Source organism: Chionomys nivalis, chromosome 13 (assembly GCF_950005125.1).
Source record: "Chionomys nivalis chromosome 13, mChiNiv1.1, whole genome shotgun sequence".
Classification (NCBI taxonomy): domain Eukaryota; kingdom Metazoa; phylum Chordata; class Mammalia; order Rodentia; family Cricetidae; genus Chionomys; species Chionomys nivalis.
The window spans coordinates 6,431,669-6,450,391 of NC_080098.1; the positions used below are offsets into that span (position 1 = coordinate 6,431,669).

General features: G+C 41.0%; 1 protein-coding gene across 9 annotated transcripts in view; it reads right to left on the reverse strand.

Annotated features, from left to right (window-relative positions):
• Zeb1 (zinc finger E-box binding homeobox 1) overlaps positions 1-18,723 on the reverse strand; it is a 187,077-nt gene that overhangs the window by 17,761 nt on the left and 150,593 nt on the right. For all 9 annotated transcript variants that reach the window (XM_057787231.1, XM_057787228.1, XM_057787226.1 and 6 more), the window contains one exon: positions 1,693-1,854. In XM_057787231.1, coding sequence (XP_057643214.1) covers positions 1,693-1,854 — 162 coding nt within the window. The remainder of the gene's footprint in view (positions 1-1,692; positions 1,855-18,723) is intronic.

Genomic DNA, 18,723 nt, shown 5'->3' on the forward strand with positions numbered 1-18,723 from the left:
TCAGAGTAGTTAGGCCCCCACCTGTGACCTTTTACCCGGTTTACTGGCAACAACAAGGCTCATAAGGATGAACATACTAGGCTGATTTATTATTTATGGAACAAATCTGTACATTTGTTTTTTTCTTTCACTGAGGCTTTTTTCAAATTATTTGCTTTATAAAAGTTTTACATATATTCAAATAGGTTTAACTTTTTTTCTGTTTCTCTTTCATTTCTATTATAACCTCCTGCATCTTGGAGTGAAATGCAAACATATTAGAAACTAACAGTCAGGAATTGAAAGCAGAGGGACCATGGGCTCTCTGAGTGCCCTAACAGAGCACAGAGCACTAGTTATTCAAATAAACCCCAGAGACCCTTGAGCTGGCATTTACCTTCTTCAAATATACCTGTTTAGCAAGGTTGAGGAGCAGTCTCTGAATACCCTACGTTTACCTCCTTTATCACAGATTTCATTACAGGAAATCCTGTTCATTCTAGACTGAAGCATACATTTCTTCTCATCACACCCTCCCCCAACAGGATCTTACACAGTCTGGCTCTGAGCTCATGACACCCTTAGCTCAGCTGCCCTCGTGCTGGGGTTCCATGTGTATACTACCACACTTGCTTGCTGCTCTGCTCTTTTCTTAAGAGTCGATTGTGATTTAACAAAGATACAGCTGACTCTTGTTTCAACAAAAGATACACGTTTTTACACTTGAATATAGCATCTATTTTTTTCTTTCTTCATTGTTTTTATATAAGCTCTTATGTAGCTCAGGCTGGCTCATGTAGCTTGGGTTGGCCTCCAGATTACTATGCAATTAAGGGTGGCTCTGAATTTCTGATCTCCCTGCCTCCATCTCCTAAGTGTGGCATTACAGGTGTGTGCCACTACACTTGGTTTATTTCATGCTAAGGGCTGAACTCAAGGCTTGGTGCATGCTAGGCAAATGATCTACCAACTGAGCTATGTCTCGGCTCCCTGTTTTCTTTTTTCATGAGATCTTTTCTCAATTTCCTCAAAAAAGTTCAAAGTTGATTGCTTGAATATTAAGCTAGCTAAATCTATCCACTCAATGGAGAACTTCAGAAAACTGAAGAATTTAAGAAATTAACACTTGATAAATCCTGGAAAATTACAAGACCCTTCCTATTCTTGGTACAAATATGATATCACATCACTTATAGGAACACTTACATGTGATTGGCATTTGGCCATTACTCTCGGAAGGGCAGATTGGCAGCCTGTTTCTGATTAGGAGTTCTGAACATATTCGGAATTGTCCTTTCCCCCCTTACTCCCTGGGAACCCACACTGATGTGGACTAAAGCACACCCTGAGAACTACTGCTCCAGTTTGGATGCTCTCAGCAGGACCACCCTATTTCACTTGCTAAAAGAATATTAACAAACAAAAACAATCAAAGGACAGAACGGGTCAAATTCCTTCTCACTTCTGCCAGCAGCTTCTATTTCAATGGGAGATGATACAGGCACTGAAGAAGTGCCTGATAGCGAGCGGGTCAGCGCCTGGTGTGCATTCAAGAGCAGCCAACAACTCAACGCTGTACTGATTCTCTTGAGCACTCATGACTTTTTGGTTCTCATAGTGTTCCCTTCAGTAGAAATATGTGCCTGCAATAGAGTAACAGAAATAACAACCCTTTAACTTGAGAAAGAAAACAGCGTGCTAAGCTGTCCTCACCATTTTCATCTTGACCACTGGCTTCTGGTGTGCCCTGCCGCTGGTCCTCATCGGGCGCCTCAGGGTAAATGATGGCCGTGTCTTGTTGGTGCAGGAACTCCTCCACATTGGGGTCGTGGTTCTGTTCATTCTCTGCATCTGAGTCACACTCATCACCTTTTACTGAAAGAAACATACTCTCTATAAAAGTTATTCTACCACAAAATTATTTTAACGTTTTTCTAAGAATTTACTTATCTTGATAGAACACACCTGAAAGTTAAAAATGTATTCTACTTATTCTTGCAATCTATTCAGTATTTGCTTTATAGATCAAGTGTCATAAATATATGAAATTATCAAAGTCCCTTTTGAGTTCCAGAGCCTAACTTCATTCCACCTCACTAATAGCACAACTCAGAGAAAGTAATGTGAGGTGTGAGATAACTATTTCTCACTTAATGATAAACCAGGGAAAATATATCTTATTGTCTAAGTTCACTCCTTAGTTACCGCCATGAAAGTTACCTTGACTCTGACTCATTCCCACATACCCCAGCCTTTCAATTTAGTTGTGTGATTACCTAGAAAGTCGACTTAGTAATCATCTGTAGCTAGACATCTAATAGGAGCCAAAGGTATCAAATCAGTGAAAGTTCTTTTCTAAACAAGGCTTTCCTTCTTGGCTTCTGCCCCAATAGTGTTTAGTTTAATCATGGTATTATGGCGGGGACCTTCTTCTTGAGTCCAAAGGTTTTAAGAGAACCCGAATGTGTTCCCTTTGGAATGCTGACCAGGAAGCCCTGAGACCTCTAAAACAGCTCTCCTGTTCCATGGTCCCTGTTTCCTCCATGGCTCCAGAGGACATCATCTACTCCATGGCGCGACTAACGAGTCCACAAGAGTCAAGGCTCTTAAGCTAGACCTAGTATAGACTTCAGGCTAGTTCTGTAAAGTGCCCCTTCCTAGTAGACCAAGACTGACCCTGCAAGACTGGATCTTCTTAGGATGGATCCTGTCTAGGACTTGAGAAGCAATGACACAATTACAGTTGTCACTAGCTTTTCTGCTTTATTTATTTATTTTGCTTTTTAGCTTTTTAACACAGCGATCATTTATCATTTCATGTACAATGGGAACTGTATCATTTAATCCATGCCAGTCAACACCACATCATTTAGTTTCTCCTGTACTGTATGATTCCACTCATGTCGGTGGAATGCTAAGTCAGAAACTTCTGGTTACAGTTCCTCAATGTCATCTATGCTTTGTGGTTCTTTTCATGCTTAACTTTTCATAGGATCCTTTGGTCTCACTTAATAGGAACGGGGGAAAGGGCGTGTTCCTTCTCATCCATTGCTTTAACGAGGTGCCCTCCAAGCACAAAGTTACCAAAGTGACACATAAGCAAAGCAGGTCTCTCTGGTTACATGGGTTCTGTGAGGAGTGACGCATGTGACATGAAGTGTGGGAAGCTGAGAGCTGAAGCCAATTATGTAAAACTACAGATAGAGGAAGGGGGTGACATTTTCTTGTGATGTCTTCATGAATTGCATCCCTAATTGCTAGCCAGGAGGCAGCTAGAGAGGACAAAGACCATTCTCAAACATGGTGTTGGTTGTCAAGGTCAGAATTACGGAACTATCAATACAGATTGAAGGGAGCAGATATTTAACACAAAATCTCAGTATGAAGTTTTCTCCTATGCTGATATCTTCACTTTCCATTTGTGAAGCTTTGTGAACTATTACCTAGATAGACACCGATGGGATGCTTAGAGCATTGAAGGGTGTTTGGGGTAAGGGTCCCACTGTCTGAAGATGAGGCTTGGCCACTACTTCTCTTAATGCATGAGCAGCTAAAGGAAGTCAGCTGTAGAAAGAGCAACAGTGAACTTTGCACAGTGCTTCTGTCTGCAGCTATTCCCTAGTCAAGGGTGTAGCAAAAAGGAAGGCAATCTCTAAGTTTCTTTTGATTCGCTATGTAGCCCTGGCTGGCCCTGAACCATGAATGTAGACCTAATGTTGGTATCAAAGAGTCATGTCTCCAGGGTTCCACTGCCATCCTTCCCTAAGAGCCACATTTACTAGGATCTATTGTAGGTTTACTGGCTCCTGACTCCAACTCCTGGTCCTGAGAGACCCTGTAGGCTAAAAGGAAGGAACAGCAAAGTCCATTTAGGAGCCTCAAAGGCAGTGGTTCTCAACTTGTGGGTCACAACCCGTTTGGGGTAGGGGCAGAGAAATGACCCTATCCCAGGGGTGGCCTAAGACCACTGGAAAACAGAATATTTAAATTACAATTAATAACAATAGCAAAATTACAGTTGTGAAGTAGCAATGCAATAATTTTAAGGTTGGGGGTCACAATGGTGTTAAAGGCTGAGAACAGCGGCTGCAGAGGAACCTTCATAGGGTGGCCTGGCATTCTGCAGCGGCTGCTCTAATACTCTGCTTTCCACACATGGCTTTTTGAAGGGAGAAAAATCTATGTGTTAGGACTTTAAACTGAAAGAATGACTTTCACAGTAAAGAACAGAGAAAACATTTTGAACCTGGAGCTATGGGTGAGTTGCTTGATAGTATTTTGTATGGATGAGGGAATGGTCTTCTAACTCTGGTGATACAAGATTTATAAATCATCAAAGTTATCATTAAAGGCAACAAACAGCCCTATTTTGTGTTCAACAGCATTACTTTTTTGCTCAAAACTAAGACTTTAAATATTTCATATGACATTTTTATTTTTCAAATACTATATGTCAAGTTTAAATACCTTATATAATTTGTAAGGTAGCATGACAAATATTTGATAACAAGCAGATCTGAATACATTATTCATGCAAGTTACACATGGCCAAGGTAAGGGACAAAACATAGGCAGTAGGCACAATTCACCATATGCTTCATTATTAATTAATTCTTTGGAATTCAAAGTTTCCTTTCATTTGAAGGAAATAGTAACTATGAGTGATAATGCTTACAGATGAACAGTATCTGTTTTGGTCACTTGCAAGCCACAGATCATTTATAAGATGCCGTGGATTGCCCTGAGATGCATTTTAAAGTTAACAAACATAAAAAAATTGAAATAACATGTTAGGAATACCTAACTCAAGGCTGAGTTTATATTGCATGTGTGTGTTTCACACACACACACACATCATTTTGTGGGAAGTACATCTTCATGGAGCTCGTTGGTTTGGTTTGCATCCTAGTGGTCTGCCTGGCTTATGGGCCGTGGAAGAATGTTTGATGCCAATACAAGTGAGAGATGATAGCAGGCTGGTCTGAACCCACCACAGTGGGACAGCCTTGAGTCTCGGGAATGTGTATTTTTAGCTGCCCAGGAGCAAATTTCCTTGTTTACTGTAACTGAATTTCATTTTGGTCACTGCAATCACAGTTCTTGTTTGTTGTTCTATGTTCACTCAACTCATCAACACTCATGATTACCATGTAGTTTACAGAGAACCCAGGACACTGCTTACTTTCTGTCCCCTGCTTTCCATCCTGTGGATAACTCAAAGCACGTTGGCAACTAATGACTCGGTTTAAGGTAGTAAAGTTCTACACTTTTCTAACTTTGGTAAAAACATCATATATGTTCAAAGAATCATTTGAACACTTGATTTTATTATCTGTAGATTATATTCATATGTATAGAATGGAAAATCTGTATTATATAAGCCTGAAATTTTATATTTAAATAACTTTAACATCTTGGTTTTTCTATAGTACCCCATATGCTAAAGTTCTTTACCAGTTAAAAAGGGTAAAATAATGGATAAGGAAACAGACTAAGCCCAGGATTCACAAGCACAAAAGCCAGTGTCACAAAAGCCCTCTTCAAGGCAAGCAATGCCCTATGAACCTCCTGCACCACCTGCCTGAGCTGCTGGCCCCAGGATTCCTTCATTTCCTGACTGAAGCCAAGGACAAGGGGTTAAGACAGATCCACACTTTTAGCTTCTGAAATATGAAAAGAAAACTGAGTTCATATTATATTTTATTTTGAATTTTCCTTTTTAAAAATACATAGTGTGATTTTGAAAATACAGCTTCATAAAGAAATCAGGTAAACCACTTTGTCATGAAGATATCTCAGAAAAAAAAATCAGACCAGTTTTGGATATACTTCTGGAAATATATTTGTTTTTGGAATTGCAGGTTAAGTACATGTTACCTAGACTGCTTTGGGACAAGAAGTAATTGAAAGTTCAGATTTTTCAATATTGATACAAATAAATGAGATAACTTTGGGACAGAAGCAAATCTAAATATAAAATGTTTGTTTCATATACCCCTTATACACACAGTATTCTTAGAGCACCCAAAGCTGGACTGACCAGTTATGATGGCGGGTGTATTTTGTTAGTGGTAACCTGTCATTACACACAAAGTCTCAGAGCTTAGATTTCTAACATAAAGGGACATTGGAAGTCTTAGGAGAACAACTCTATTATAGGTTAGGGGGCAGAACTTAGAAGTAGTAGAGATCCCCCCAATTTCTCCTCCATACTGGGAGCTCCACATTCCTGGGCTCCAGGCACTGCATGAGAAGCTGCACCAACTTCTCTATTAGTCTCCACAGCATCCCATTTTATAAGTTAAAAACCAAACAAAGCTACAGAGAAACCCTGCCTCGAAAAACCAAAAAAAAAAAAACAAAACAAAACAAAACAAAACAAACAAAACAAAACAAAAAAAGCCCCAAAACAACAACAACAACAACAACAAAAAACCAAAACTGTTTTGGTGATACTAACAACATGCCAGACACACAGCCACTTGGGGGAAGAGGTTGAAAGCAGGCTGACCTGACTGTCACACCGCGCCCTTCAAACTGGAGGTAACCTGGAGCAGAACTGAACCAAACCTTGTGGTGCCCAAACACACATACAAAGTACTACAGAATTCCTTACCATACTATAACAAACAGAAATGGAGGCTTGTGATTCTCACAGGCCACCTCTGTACTCACAGTGGGCTAATTATAAAATCTGGTACAGAATAGATGCAGAATAAAGATATTATAAATAAATGTCTACATTGGAGCAGGAAGAATTTGTTTTCTATATTCAGGTACATTTTAATTATCATAATTTGGAATGTGCATTTACAAAAGATACAGGGTTACAAAATGAAATGGATTTTAGTTGGAGCAGAGTACATGTTCCAGTTATAATCAGAATATTCACAAAATTATATTAAATAGCACAGTTATTTATACCCTAATTAAATTCCACTGAAGATGCCAGTCAGAAATCCTGATTTTGATTTCTCTTAGGTTTGCCTGTTGAGAAAAAGAGCACTAACCACACATCTGATCCTCTAAGCCCGTGGATTACAGTGGGCCAAGACCTCAGCATATCCTCCTTCTCCAAGACCTCAGCATGTCCTCCTTCTTCAAGACCTCAGCATGTCCTCCTTCTCCAAGCTTGGCCTCTCCTTCACATTTCTTTTGCATTTTTTTTCTTTTTTTTTTCTTTTGCATTTTTTGAGGAAAAGGTTTTACACCTAGGTTGGCCTTGAACCCCTAGCAATCTTTCCGCTTCAGCCTTGTGAGTGTTGGGACTGCATTCTAGGCATGGCCTGCCATGCAGAGCCAGCAGATTTTTATTTATTAACCTTATTTCTTATACTTAAGGATAACCATTATATGAAAAGCAGTTAAAATATACATACATACTTTCAAACAGACATGGACATTATGTCGAAAGTTATAAAGTTTTGAGATAGTAATGAAAAAGAATTCTCGGTTCGTATTTCCCACTGGGAAAACGACATGACTTACAGAATTATAGGACAGGCACCAAATCTGCTGTGTATTTGTAAACCTCCTTCTTCTTACTGTCTTTATTCCATTATTTCTTTTTAATGTATCTACTTAAAACATCATGGTACTATGCCAACTGTGTAATTGAAAAATGGTTATAGTTACTTCTTATGCATGTCTTTTGTTTTTCAATTGAAAAACAAAACAGTGACTATGTACTAACATAACATGAACACTGATATTAATAGTATAGTTAACTTTTGAATATTACTGGGTTTCTATGTATAGTTCTTATATCTAATTAAAAAATCTATCTCTGATTAAATTACGTATTTTCTTCATTTATTCTCCTTCATTGTCTCTTGGTATAAGAACCTATGCTCATTAGATGATACTTAAGGATCTGTTTCCAGAGTTTTATTTATTACTCATGATTTTATTCTTAGCACTTTATTTTTTCAATTTTATGTTTAACAGACATGCATGGGCGGAGGCCAGAAGTTTGTGTTGACTGTCTTCCTCAGTTCCCTCATTTTCCCCTCCCTTTCTCCTTCCTTCCTTTTTTTGTTGTTTTTAGACAAAGCCGTATTTTTTGAGACAGGGTCTTTCACAGAACCTGAGCTCCTCATTGAGCTGCAGGGATGTTCTCTCTGCCTGCCCAGTGGCGGATTACTAGTGCACACTGCCACACTTAGTTTTTGTTTTTGCAACATGGGTTCTGGGCATCTGAACTTAGGACAAGCACTTTCCTAAGTAGGCTGTCTCCCCAAGCCAGTAACAGGTGTCCTTAGGGCACTTCATACCTGCTCAGTCTGGCTGTTTTCCCCCAACTCCTCTTTCCTCCCGTCTCCCTTCCCACCCCATGTACTTCCCTACCCCTGTCATCTCACATGTGTTCCACTGTCTCCCCATAGCCCTTCCTTACAGCTTATTCCCCCCAATCGGCCTCTTCCTAGTTTTCTACCTCTATCCATGCTCACTCCCACACACATAAGCACATACAGAGCTTAGGAGCTGCACATGCGTGAGAACAGGTGGACGTTGTCATCCTGAATAGGGCTTATCTGTTCTAATATAGTGTTTTCTACCCATTTTCCTGCACACTCAATTTTCTTTATGGATGATGTACACACATACCATATTTTCATTTTGCATTTAACTTGCTGATAGACATCTAGGCTGATTCCATCTCTTTGCTATTGCGAATAGGGAAGCAATGAAGATGGAAGTGAAGGTATGTCTGTAGTCACATCGGGAAGAGTCCTTTGGCCATATGTCCAGGAGTGGCATAGCTGAATCATATGTAAGTTCTACTTTTGGTTTCTGAGAAGCCTTCACAGTGATTTCTATAGTGGTTGCAGCAATTTACCCTCCCCCCACAGTGTATGAGGCCTTCCTCTTTACCCAGATCGTTGCCAGCACTTGTTATCATTTGTTCTCGTGATGATACCTACTCTGACTGCAGTGAGTTGGAGTCCCAACATAGTTTGTATTTTCCTGATGACTAAGGACAACAAACACTTTTACAAGTACGTACTGGCCATTTGTTTGTAGTTCTTCTTCTGAGAACTGTATGTTCAATTCATCAGCACTATATGTTTATGCCCGTGTTTAATTTCTGTACTTCTTTATAATTTTAGATATATCTAAGTTATATATCTATAATTTACAATTATATCTGACAAATATTTCTTCCTGACAGTTTCCTTTGCTTTAAAATCAGAAGTCTCTCCTCTTTCCCTCACTGGGGTGGAACCTGAAGCACTGAAGACAGCTGACATAGTGCACAGAGAGACTGCGTGAGGCTGGTGTAAAGCGTGAGCTCATCCATTGCTGCACAACAACAGACCCCAGCAATCTTCTCCTTCCTGCTTTTCACAGGCCCAGCATGAGGGTGGACGCAGAGAGACAGCATTGCAAAGTGTGTGCACCAGAATTCCTCTGGGTCTCACTTCTAGTTCTTGGAATGCAAGGGGAATAAAGCAACAAAATCTATTTGTATTCAGAATTTTTTTCTTAGAAGACACCGAAGTCCATTCCTTATGATGGTTACTTATATACAAGTTTATAAAGTAACGATGGGCAGGAGATGTGGCTCAATGGTGGAACACTTTCCTGGCAAATGTAAGGAAAAAGGGGAGGAGGAGAAACGGGGAACTGAAAGAGTGTCCTGAGGGTTGTCTGCCCGAAGTGAATATATAAACAAGAAAAACTTCTTAGATTAAGACTTTTCAAATAATGGAAAAATATAGCCCGGTAAGTAAGTCTTATGTTCCTCATGACCAATGAAAAGGAACAGCATACAATACACACAGTAATCAGATGAATCACCAAGAAATTATGGAAAGTGAAAACAAGCTGATTCAAGAGTTTATGCTGCATGCGTCTATTTATGTCATTCCTGAAGTGATGGCAAGAATAAACCAGTTAGTGAGGGATGGAAAGGAGTGAGGAGGAGATGAGCAGAGTGTCTCGGGGGCTGGAGAGTGCTGCCTTAATTGTGAGTGTTAAATGTTAGTATTTTGGTTGTGACTTCAATCACAACTTTGAAGAATTGGGGGAAATCATATAAAGAGAACACAGAGTCTCTTTGAATTTTTATGAATCTATAACTTTGTGAAATTTCTACAAACATGTAATTGCATAAAATTAAAGTTCAATTAAAATAGGTCAAGCAAAAATATCAGAAACTTATACACACAGCCAAAGAAGTAACAAGTGTTATTTTAGCCATGAAATAATTCCTGGTAAGGAAAACAAAGGTGGCAAACACAACTCATTTTAATTAAAAATCCAGAGGTTTGCTTGCAATTGGAGGGCAGAGCCTGTCAGAATCAGGACTTATTATTTAGCACATGTGCTGACCTCTCCAACCTGCATCTGAAATTCATGCTCATCCATCTGTAATCACTGCAGATTGTCATGGGAATGTTTACAGCCATCTCTAAAGGGCAGTGAAAGGCATGCATCAGCTTTTATATACCTGGACAACAATACTGACCCACTGAGGGGAACCTATGGAGAAAGCAAATGCCAGAAAATTCCTGAATTCAAACTCAAAGTATTGAAACTTTGATTGGTACTAATATATTTCACCATAGTTTTCCAGGCTATTTCTTGTTTTTTTGGCACTTTGTATCCTTTAGATCCTAACTCTATACCAATATCTGTGGTACAGGCTGAGCTTGACCAATCTGAAAATCCAAACCTAGGGAACCCTTCCACCACCGCCACCAAGCAGTTGTGGTACCCTTTGACATGGTTGGCCACTCCACTTTAATCTTATGGACAAGAAAGGGCTCAAAGAAGAGAAAACTAACAGTTTCTCTTCCAGGGTCTTTGGCTTCAGCCCTGAAGTAGAGACAATGAAGAAGGTGACCAAGGAACCGGGAAACTGTGAGTAAGGGGAAAGCTGCCTACTGAATGGCATGAGTCCTCCTCCTTGTCTTCCTATGAGTGCAGCTGCAGGAACAGAGCCAAGCAGAGAAAAGTCCCAGATCTCTGACTGGACGATTGGCAAGGGAGTTTCCAGGGAAGCACAGTTCTGGGGATTGAGCTCATTAGATTGTAGTCAGCTGTTGGATTAATACCCCAACTGTTCATGTTATGACACTGCCCACAGACTTGACACACAAATACAGGCTAGCTCACGACCCATATTCCAGACTGACCACTGGGTAGTATGCACAGGACAGACCCAAACAGCACTGTGACCAATGAGGAAACCAGAGCCTACAGAAACAGTTTGCTACTTACAGCCTACGTAACAACTGGGTATTTTGCCTGTGAAACCTCATGTCTCAAAATAAATAAAAAGACCAAGAATCTCATACTACTCAAAAAGCTTGGGATTCAACCAAGAATGATCTGGCATATGACAAATGAACAAAGTGTCAACCAGCAAGAGAAAAAAAAAACAAAAAACAAAATCTGCAATGCAGAAAACAGAGGCCATGACTTTCAGTTAAACATCTTTAAGGCACTGAGTATGAAAGTGCTTTAAGAAATAAGGACAAGCAATCTTGTCTACTTCCAATATCCAGGAGGATGACTATATGTTTTTCTTTGGTTTCACCTTTTTATTTAGCTTCTCTAAGGTCACGAATTACAGGCTCAATGTCTTTTATTTATGGCTAGAATCTATTTATGAGTGAGTACATACCATATTCCTCTTTTTGGGTCTGGGTTACCTCAGTCAGGATAGTGTTTTCTATTTCCATCCATTTGCATGCAAAATTCAAGATGTCATTGCTTTTTACCGCTGAGTGGTACTCTAATGCGTATATATTCCACACTTTATCCATTTTTCCATTGAGGGGCATCTAGGTTGTTTCCAGGTTCTGGCTATTATAAATAATGCTACTATGAACATAGCTGAACAAATGCTTTTGTAGTATGATAGGGCATCTTTTGGGTATATTCCCAAGAGTGGTATAATTTGTGATCCTAGAGAAGCTAAATAAAAAGGTGAACCCAAAGAAAAGCATATAATTATCCTCCTGGATATTGGAAGTAGACAAGATTGCCAGGCAAAAATTGGGAGCTTGGGGGTGGGGGTGGGATGGGGGTAAGGGGAGGATGGGGAGAGCTTAGGGGAATGGGACAGTTGGGATGGAGGAAGGGTGGATATGGGAGCAGGGAAGTATATATCTTAATTAAGGGAGCCATTTTAGGGTTGGCAAGAGACTTGACTCTAGAGGGGTTCCAAGGAGATGTCCCCAGTTTGTTCCTTGGGCAGCTGAGGAGAGGGCACCTGAACTGGCCCTATCCTATAGTCACACTGATGAATATCTTGCATATCACCATAGAACCTTCATCTGGCAATGAATGGAGATAGAGAGAGACCCACACCGGAGCACTGAACTGAGCTCCCAAGGTCCAAATGAGGAGCAGAAGGAGGGAGAACATGAGCAAGGAAGTCAGGACCGCAAGGGGTGTGCCCACCCACTGAGACAGTGGGGCTGATCTAATGGGAGTTCACCAAGGCCAACTGGACTGGGACTGATGGAGCATGTGATCCAACTGGACTCTCTAAATGTGGCTGACAATGAGGGCTGACTGAGGAGCCAAGGACAATGGCACTGGGTTTTGATTCTACTGCATGTACTGGCTTTCTGGGAGCCTAGTATGTTTGGATGCTCACCTTCCTAGACCTGGCTGGAGTGGGGAAGACCTTGAACTTCCCACAGGGCAGGAAACCCTGACTGCTCTTTGGACTGGAGAGGAAGGGGAAGAGGGAGGGGGGAGGAGGAGGGAAATGGGAGGAGGGAAGGAGGTGGAAATTTTTAATAAAAATTAAAAAAAAAATAAAAAAAGGAAGATAATGATTTAAAAAAAGAAACAAGGACAAATGCCTTTGTAGGAAATGCCCAAAGCTCAGTGCACAGAAGAGAAGAACTATGGTTGGAAAGGCTAGATGGAAGCCTTAGGTTTGTGTGGGGCCTGGAGCAGGAGAAGGCTCTTCACCAGGTCCAGGCTGCTGTGCAGGCTGCTCTACCACTTGGACCGTATGATTCAGTAGACCCAATGGTACTTGAGGTATCAGTGGAAGTTGGGGATGCTGTTTGGAGCCTTTGGCAGGCCTTTATGAGTGAATCACAGAAGAGACTTTTAGAATTTTGGAGCAAGGCTCTACCATCATCCATATTCAACTATTCTTTGAAAAGACAGTTCTTCGCCTCCTATTGGGCCTTAGTGGAAGCTAAATGTCTGACAATGGGCCACCAAGCTACCATGCAACCTAAGCATCACAGATTGTGTATTGTCTGATCCACCAAGTCATCAAGCAGACATGCACAGCAGCTGTCTGTTATCAGATGGAAGTGGTCTACATGCAATTCAAATTATATGAAGAAGTTGCTCAAATGTCCATGGTTTCTTCTCCTATTACAATGCCATCTGCTGTCAACCTCATTGACTGAGGAAGAGAGGAGTAGGTCTGGTTTAGTGATGGCTAGTATGCAGGCACCACCCAGAAGTGGACACCTGTAGCATTTCAATCCCTTTCTGGACAACCCTGAAAGATACCAGAGAAAGGAAATCTTCAGTGGACCGAACTTCAGGCAGCACCCAAGATCAGACATTTTGTTTGGAAGGAGAAATGGCCAGATGTATGACTATTCACTGATTCGTGGGCTACAGCCAAATTATTGGCTTGAATATCAGGGACTTGGAAAGAGAATAATTGGAAAACTGGTGAGAAAGACATCTGGGGAAGAATACATTGATAGGCCCCTCTAAATGGGCAAAAAATGTGAAGATACTGTGTCCTAAGGAAGTGCTCATCAAACGGTGAATTCAGTTGAGGAGGAGTTCAATAACCAAGTAGATAGAATGACCTGTTCTTCAGACAGTCAGTCTCTCTCCCCAGCCATTCCTGTCATTGTCCAATGGGTCCAGAGATAGGGGTTATGCATGGGCTCAACAACATGGAGCTCCACTCACCAAGGCTGACCTGACTACAGCTGCTACTGAGTGCTAAATCTACCAACAACAGAGACCAACACTGAGCTCCAGATATGGCACCATTCTCTGGGTGACCAGACAGTGACTTGATGGCAGGTTGACTATGTTGAACCATGTACTCCATGGACAGGACAACATTTTGTCCTTACTTGAGTAGATCGTTATTCTGGTTGTGGATTTGCCTTTCCTATACCTAATACTTCTGCCCAAACCACCTTCCATGGACTTACACAATGCCTGATTTACTGATGCAATGTGTGGTATTCCACACATTATTGTTTCTAACCAAGGAACTCACTTAATAGCCAGAGAAGTGTGACAATGGACCCCAAATCATGGAATCCACAGGTCTTACCATGTTCCCTACCATCCTGAAGCAGCTGGCCTGATAGAAAGATGGAAAGGTCTATTTCCATCTTTAAAAGACAGTTACAGTCCAAGTAGGTGGCAGCAGGTTCTCCAGAAGGCAGTATATGCTTTGACTCAGTGATCAATACATGTATGCTTTCTCCCATAGCCAGGATCCACAGAGCAGGAACCAAAGGGTGGGAAGGGGAATAGTTCCACTTATTATCACCTGTAGTGACCTACCAGGGGAATTTTTGTTTCCTATTCCTGTGACCTTAAGTTCTGCTGGCCTAGAAGTTTTGGTCCCAGAACAGGGAGTGCTTCTACTAGGAGCCACAACAAACATCCCATTGAAAAGGAAGTCAGTCTCCCCCTGGCCACTTTGGGCTTCTAATGATCTTAAACACAGGCTAAGAAATGAATAACAGTGTTATGAGGGGTGATAGATCGAGATTACCAGGGGAAATTGGATTGCTTCTCCACATTTGAAATAAGACAGACTATGTCTGGAGTGCAGGATATCCTTTAGGGCATCTCTTGGTGCTATCATGTCCTGTGATTAAAGTCAATGGGAAGCTCCAACAGCCTAATCCAGGCAGGATGACAGAGGGCACAGACCCATCAGGAATGAAGGTATGGGTCCCTCCTCCAAGAAAAGAGTCAAGACCACTGAGCTGATTGCAGAGGCCGGAGGAAATACAGAATTGGTAGTAGAGAACAGCTGTCATAAATACCAGCTATGACCGTGTGACCCATTGCAGAAAAAAGGCTTATAACTGACATGAGTGTTTCCATCATATTTTGTTAAGAATGTATTTGTACAGATATTTGCATTTTCTTCCCTTAATTTCTTTTTTTTAATTTTTTTGTTTTATTCTCTTTTTTTATTATTTTTATTCTTTTTTAATTAAAATTTCCACCTGCTCTCCGTTTCCCATTTCCCTCCCCCTCCTCCCACATATTGCCCCCTCCCCCTACTCCCCTTTCCCAATCCCCACTCCTCTTCTCCTCCCCCGACTCCATTCCCCCTCCCTCTCGATACTGAAGCGCAGTACAAATTCCCTGCCCTGCAGGAAGACCAAGGTCCTCCCACTTCTATCTAGGTCCAGGAAGGTGATCGTCCAAACAGGCTAAGCTCCCACAAAGCCAGTTCATGTATTAGGATCGAAACCTAGTGCCATTGTCCTTGGCTTCTCATCAGCCTTCATTGTCCGCCATGTTCAGAGAGTCCAGTTTCAACCCATGCTTATTCAGTCCCAGTCCAGCTGGCCTTGTGGGCTCCCAATAAATCAGTTCCACTGTCACAGTGGGTGGGTGCACCCTCGTGGTCCTGACTTCCTTGCTCATGTTCTCCCTCCTTCTGCTCCTCATTTGGACCTTAAGAGCTCAGACCGTTGCTCCAAATTGAGTCTCTGTCTCTATCTCGATCCATCGCCAGATGAAGGTTCTAAGGTGATATGTAAGATATTCATCAGTATAGGATAGGATCATTTCAGGTTCCCTCTCCTCAGTTGCCCAAGGTACCAGCTGGGGACATCTCCCTGGACACCTGCAAGCCCCTCTAGAGTCAAGTCTCTTGCCAACCCTAAGATGGCTCCCTTAGTTAGGATATATACTTTGCTGCTCCTGTATCCACCCTTCCTATATCCCAACCATCCCAATCCCTCAAGCTCCTCCCATCCTCCCCTTCTCACGTTTCTCATCCCATTTCCCCTTAGCCCCAAGCCACCTCACCCACAAAGTTCCCAGTTTTTGCCCGGCAATCTTGTCTACTTCCCCTGTCCAGGCGGATGACTATACGATTTTCTTTGGGTTCACTTTCTTATTTAGCTTCTCTAGGATCACAAATTATATGCTCAATCAGGGAATTTGGACTGCTCTTCAGTATCGAGAGGGAGGGGGAGTGGACTAGGGGGAGGAGAAGTGGAGTGGGGATAGGGGGAGGGGAGCGGGGGGAGGGGGCAATATGTGGGAGGAGGGGGAGGGAAATGGGAAACGGGGAGCAGTTGGAAATTTTAAGTAAAAAAGAATAAAAAAAAATTATATGCTCAATGTCCTTTATTTATGGCTAGAAACCAATTATGAGTGAGTACATCCCATGTTCCTCTTTTTGGGTCTGGCTTACCTCACTCAGGATAGTGTTTTCTATTTCCATCCATTTGCATGCAAAATTCGAGAAGTCATTGTTTTTTACCGCTGAGTAGTACTCTAATATGTATATATTCCACACTTTCTTCATCCATTCCTCCATTGAAGGGCATCTAGGTTGTTTCCAGGTTCTGGCTATTACAAACAATGCTGCTATGAACATAGTTGAACAGATACTTTTGTCATATGATAGGGCATCTCTTGGATATATTCCCAAGAGTGGTATTACTGGATCTTGTGGTAGGTTGATCCCAAATTTCCTGAGAAATCGCCACACTGATTTCCAAAGTGGTTGCACTAGTTTGCATTCCCACCAGCAATGGATGAATGTGCCCCTTTCTCCACACCCTCTCCAGCAAAGGCTATCATTGGTGTTTTTGATTTTAATAAAAGCTATTTATAGCAAGCCGACAGCTAACATCAAATTAAATGGAGAGAAACTCAAAGCTATTCCACTAAAATCAGGAACACGACAAGGCTGTCCACTCTCTCCATACCTCTTTAATATAGTGCTTGAAATTCTAGCGATAGCAATAAGACAACATAAGGGGATCAAAGGGATTCAAATTGGAAAGGAAGAAGTTAAACTTTCATTATTTGCAGACGATATGATAGTGTACATAAGCGACCCCAAAAACTCCATCAAAGAACTCCTACAGCTGATAAACACCTTTAGTAGCATGGCAGAATACAAGATCAATTCCAAAAAATCAGTTGCCCTCCTATACACAAAGGATAAGGAAGCAGAGAGGGAAATCAGAAAAGCATCACCCTTCACGATAGCCACAAATAGCATAAAATATCTTGGGGTAACCCTAACCAAGGAAGTGAAGGATCTATCTGACAAGAACTTTAAGTCTTTGAAGAAAGAAATTGAGGAGGATACCTGAAAATGGAAGGATCTCCCTTGCTCTTGGATTGGGAGGATCAACATAATAAAAATGGCAATTCCCTTAACTTCTTTATCATATGATGTAAAATCAACTAAGAATATCAATGGTTATCATTTTTAAGTTTGAGATACTAAAAAAAATGTACCTCAAGGGACATTGTCACCTATTCTAAATTTATAAATGCATTTGTAATTCTTTGAGGGATAGTTATATCATGTCAGGTGTAATTATGACCAGGTTAAGTACAGAATACATTTTTGAGTGTATGTGGTATAGTTATATCATGTTTAGGTGTTATTATGATCTAGTTATTGCTTTCATTTGAAAATTAATCATGTGATCGGCTACTCTTGGTTGTTAACTTGACTATAGCTGGAATTAAGGGATGAAGAATTTTGCTTAATTTGAAGTAGAAAGATTCACTTCTAATTTGGATCTTCGAGATAGGAAGACACTCCTTCAGTCTAGATCTTTTGAGCTGGGAAAAGATACCTTCGATCCAGATCTAATATGGGATGTGCCTTCTGATGGGAGTCTAAATAAGGACATGAAAACGGAAGCTTTTGCTCTTTGCTTCTTGTCTCACCTTGTTAGCAAGTCCATTCCTTTGCTTGCATTAGAGCCTACTTCCTCAGATCCCATCACTTACTGAGGATCAACATCCAGCCTTGTGGACTGAGCAACTACAGGATTCTTGGACTTTCTGTTCCCAGCCATCAATTGCTTGATTAACTGGACCACAGTCTGTAAGTCATTCTAATAAATCCCATTTCTGTATATATAGGCAGACTCATTTCGTAAGTTCTGTTATTCTAGAGAACACTGACCAACTCAAGAAGCAAACAGAAACCTTGAAACCAACATCACAGTGACAGTGAGGAAAACAAACAGTCACCAGTTTGGCTCACTAGCTACAGGGCACAAGAGAGCAAAGGTCAGTAAACTTCACAATAAAGTGATGGAAGATTATTCAATCTGAACAATGAAAAAGGATTACTAGAGAAAAGGAAATAAAGCCCCCAAAATCCTAAAATTAAGTAAAAGACAAAAGCCAATAAGTACAAGAAATTCATTGAACTTCAGAAATAAACTGAGGATAATCTGTGGCCATTCCCATCACAAGCAATAAAGGAACAGACCTTCACAGACTGAGAAGCAAGCAAACAAACCTAAGGTCCACTTTACCTGCTAGCTACAAGATTTTATTTTAAATATACCAGTAGAGGCAGCTGAGAAACTTAAAATGACTGAAAATCACATTACATAAGCATCAATCAAAAGCAAGCTAGAGAGATGATATTAAGATCAGACAAAAATAGTGTGTGTAGCTAAAAACATTTCCAGGGTAACAGGGAAACACCACACAATGACACCTGACCCAGCTGGAGAGTGTACCATGCTTAGCGCGTGTGCACATAAC